The 4,094-nt window shown below is 38.9% G+C and overlaps 1 protein-coding gene across 2 annotated transcripts in view; it reads left to right on the top strand.

Annotated features, from left to right (window-relative positions):
* The first annotated feature begins 742 nt into the window (after positions 1-742).
* The window catches only part of PRKCZ (protein kinase C, zeta), a 40,368-nt gene continuing 37,016 nt past the window's right edge, over positions 743-4,094 (top strand). For both annotated transcript variants that reach the window (XM_010020325.1, XM_010020324.1), the window contains exon 1: positions 743-813. In XM_010020325.1, coding sequence (XP_010018627.1) covers positions 743-813 — 71 coding nt within the window. The remainder of the gene's footprint in view (positions 814-4,094) is intronic.

Genomic DNA, 4,094 nt, shown 5'->3' with positions numbered 1-4,094 from the left:
CGGGTTCCTCCGAATCCTGCGGGAGAGGAGAGGGCGGGAGGCGGAATTCTGGAGTCTCCTGGCACCTGTGGACCTGCTTCCCCAGGCAGCGGGGCTGGGACGCTCTCTGGGTGTGTGTATATGAGTATATGGAGAGGTGGAGGTAATTTTCAATAAACAGGATGTTTGTCAGCCTTCAGTCGTAAAAATAATTTAAATTGTCCCTTGGAGTTCTGCTTTTCTTGGGTGAATTTGTGACCAACATCAACTGATAGCAGTCTTCCATTTATATAAGAACTATTCTGTGTTAAGATACTCTACTCCTTAGAAGAAAAAAGCCAGAAGCTGTGTTGAGTAAGTAAAGATTTCTTCAGGGTATTTTTAGCCAAGAGGGAACTGTTGGGTGTTTTATTAAAAAAACATCCTTAAATGCTGGGGCTATTTCTGTAAAACTGAATTGTACAGGATATTTTTAGCTGATTTAATTTCTGTACAGGTCAATGTTCTTGTATATTTCTCTTTCAGTTTCTCACTGTTCTATGTAAAGCCATTTGTGTTTATAAAATTTGACAACTCATTTGTTCAGTAGTGTCTGTATATTCATCTCTCTTCTGGTTTTCTTTCTGTGCAGCTGGATTGAAAATCATCTGGAGGAGAAACACACATTTTGCATGTGAAGCTCTTCACTTCAGGATTAAATGAATTATATGTCGTGGATGAATTTATTTCTATATAATTTTATTTAGACTGCTAAATACACACCATGCCTAGCAGAATGGGCTCAAAAATGGATTTGAACAAAGACTTCATCAGAGTAAAAACACACTATAGTGGGTAAGTGATCATGTTCTCTCCTCTATATTGTGTCATGTCTAACTTTGAAGCATATTGAGCAGGAGTTCATAGTCTGATCTAGTGATAGAGTAACCAGGGCGTTGGTGGATTTGTAGTTTATGTCAGATCAGATGGGTAAACTGGGCTAATAAAATACCATCCAGCTTCCTGCAGCATGCTGGTTGTAGAAGAGAGTTGGTTATTTATTATTCTGTCAAAGGAGGGGAGAAAATGTGTGAAACTGACATATGGTTATGCTTGGTTTGGTGGATTATTGATTTCTGTTTCGTGGTCACAGGCAGGTATAGACCCATTTCTTGCATTCAGATGCAGTTGTTATATTTTATCATATCTACTTTATAATAAAGATATGATACATCTTAAAAGTCACTGCTGAAATTAGCAGGAGACAATGAAGTACAGGTTTCTACCTAAGGCTCTCAGTTTGTGACTGTACTCCTTGGGATGAAACATGATGTTTAATACGAGTCCTTTTCTAGTGAGCATTTCTAGACACAATTTTAACTTGCAGCACTTTCTGTCTTGGAAAATTAGAGGAGGTGTTTCTTCGTGGAGAGATATGCAAGTCTTGATGTAATAAGTGGGTGCCATTGGTTTTGTCCTTTTTTTTGTTTGTCTTGGAGAAATTTTAGGAGTTATTATTGGAATCACTTAGGTAAATGTGAGAAATGAGGGAATTTTGCTTAGATCACAAGTAAACTGCCTTATGAACTCTGTCTGAAAGACTCATACCATGTATTTGCCATTATTAATAATAATTTTCTGCTCTGTAGTTTTATCCTACACTTCTGAATCATGTCATACAGTTGAAAAGAACATCTGAACTTCAAATACTCATGTGATGCACTTCTCTGAGGTGCATGGTTATGCATGCTTCTCTGAAACAGCATTAGGGGCTGAGCCCTGTAAGGGAAGGTGCTATAAGCACAAGTAGAACTTGGTATAAACAATGTGAGAGAGCTTGCTGGCAGGTAGTGTGGCTTTAAAGTGAAAGGATTCTGTCGCTGCCCAGAAAGCCAGCTGTATCCTGGGCCGCATCAAAAGAAGCATGACCAGCAGGTCGAAGGAGGTGATCCTGCCCCTCTACTCCACTCTCGTGAGGCCCCAGTTGGAGTATTGTGTACCGTTCTGGTGTCCTCAACATAAAAAGGACATGGAGCTGCTGGAGCAAGTCCAGAGGGAGGCCATGAGGATGACCAGGTGCTGGAGCACCTCCGCTATGGAGACAGGCTGAGAAAGTTGAGGCTGTTCAGCCTGGAGAAGAGAAGACTGCATGGAAACCTCAGAGCTGCTGTCTGATATCTGAAGCGGGCTACAGGAATCCTGGAGAGGGACTCTTCGTGAGGGACTGTATTGAAGGGACAAGGGGATTCAAACTGAAGAGAAATTCGAGTTAGATATAAGAAAGCTCTTCCCTGTGAGCATGGTGAGGCACTGGAACAGGCTACCCAAAGTGGTAAATGCTCCATCCCTGGCAGCGTTCAAGGCCAGGTTAGACAGACTTGGGTGACATGGTCTAGTGTGTGGTGTCCCTGCCCATGGCAGGGGGGTTGGAACTAGATGATCTTAAGGTCCTTTCCAACCAAAACCATTCTATGATTCTGTAGAACGTGTCTGTGCAGAAATGGAGGAGGTGATGATACTTGTGTCACTATTAGAATTCATGTGCAATTATCATAATGTTCTACAATAAGCTACTACTGTAGTTTTTCCTGCAACACTATTTTGAGGAGTTTCCGTTAGCTGTGAAGTCTGTAATGTGGCATTTTACAAACCAAGAGTTCTAACTCATTGAATTTTGTGTTTTGTTCTACTGATCAAATTCTGTGAGTAAGAGATGATTATTTTTGGCATTATAGCCTGTATAACAGATTACCTTAGTATCTCCATTAAATTACTATACCCATCTCCCGAACAAATTTGTCAAACTGCAGAAAATCATTGATGCTTGACACCTTCAGAATTAAGAACAAGCTCATTCAGGTAGCTGCTAAAATATTAAAGTAATAGTACATTATATGATTTTGAAATCCTGGTTAAGAATTTAAGCATGAGGAAGTTTAAGCTATGTGAATGTTGAATCTGTCTGGAGTCCTAGTATCTTAGGTATTTGTGTTTCTGGGTGTGACAGAGTTCCTAACATAACATAATATAAATAACTGCCTAAGTAGATTGCAAAAGAAAGTAAACTTGTCTAATTCTCACTTCATTATTTCAGTTTAGTTTATCTGGTTTATACCTGGTTACTTGAAATCACTTTGTTTAAATAGAGCAGTGATGCAGTATGGCTTGCTCTGTTACCTTGGTTCTAAATGATGACACATTTAACCAGCTTCACACAGTTAATCTCTCCTGCTATAACTGCTCGTCCATAACTTGTTGGTCATTAGTCCTTCAGGTTACTCTGTTGCATCTAGTTTCAAATACCTGACAAAAAAGTGTCCTGTGGGATTCTGTAGTGTTAAATAACAAATGATTTTGATTTATCTGTGCCCTGATTGCCTAATGTGGCTATACAGATATTAAGGTTAAACACAGTGTATCTCAAAGGCACATGGACATCATGGAGATAATAATAATTTGAATAAATATAATTAGTGTTTGCATTTGCAAAGGCTGATTGGTATTTGTTTGTAGTGTGCATAGTAGAGTACTGTCTTACTGCATATTTTTAGTGTTTGGATATTATTTAGGTACTTGAGAAAGTGTGATTGTCCAGAGCTACCACAGAGCTATAGCTGCTTGGTTTTGTGACTAGTTTGAGGGGGCAGTGCATGAATTAATGAGCTGCATTTGTTAGTGACCTTGGCATCAGGCATTGCATCAGGTCTCAAACACTACCTTGAGAACTGGTTTGATCGCTTACTTTTATAAGTGCTTAAAATATGTCTCTTTTGATGGGGATATATTCTTAAGCTTAACCTCAGCTGACAGCTCTCAGTATTGTACAGTAATGTGGATATACAAGTTGGCAGTTAGCATACATATTTCTTTTTCCATCATTATTATGAAGAATTAAGTTGCTGTTCTTTGAGAACTTTACAAATTCTAGATTAAAGACATACTTTAAAAGCACTGCTACCTTTTCATCTGAATTTGAACCTTAGTATAGTTCTTAAATCATTGGTTTAGAGCTTTGCTTATTATAATTTTTCTCAGCAAAGACAAAATGCAAAGTTTGTGTGCGTACCATTTAACACGTAAGTTGTAGAATTGAAGATCCTCAGTTCAGTGCAGCACCTTTAGGCTACTGGTTGAAA

This window comes from Nestor notabilis, unplaced genomic scaffold (genome assembly GCF_000696875.1).
Source record: "Nestor notabilis isolate BGI_N333 unplaced genomic scaffold, ASM69687v1 scaffold4138, whole genome shotgun sequence".
NCBI classification, from domain to species: domain Eukaryota; kingdom Metazoa; phylum Chordata; class Aves; order Psittaciformes; family Psittacidae; genus Nestor; species Nestor notabilis.
Note: the sequence above shows the minus strand (reverse complement) of the source record. Positions and strands in the feature narration are given on the sequence as shown.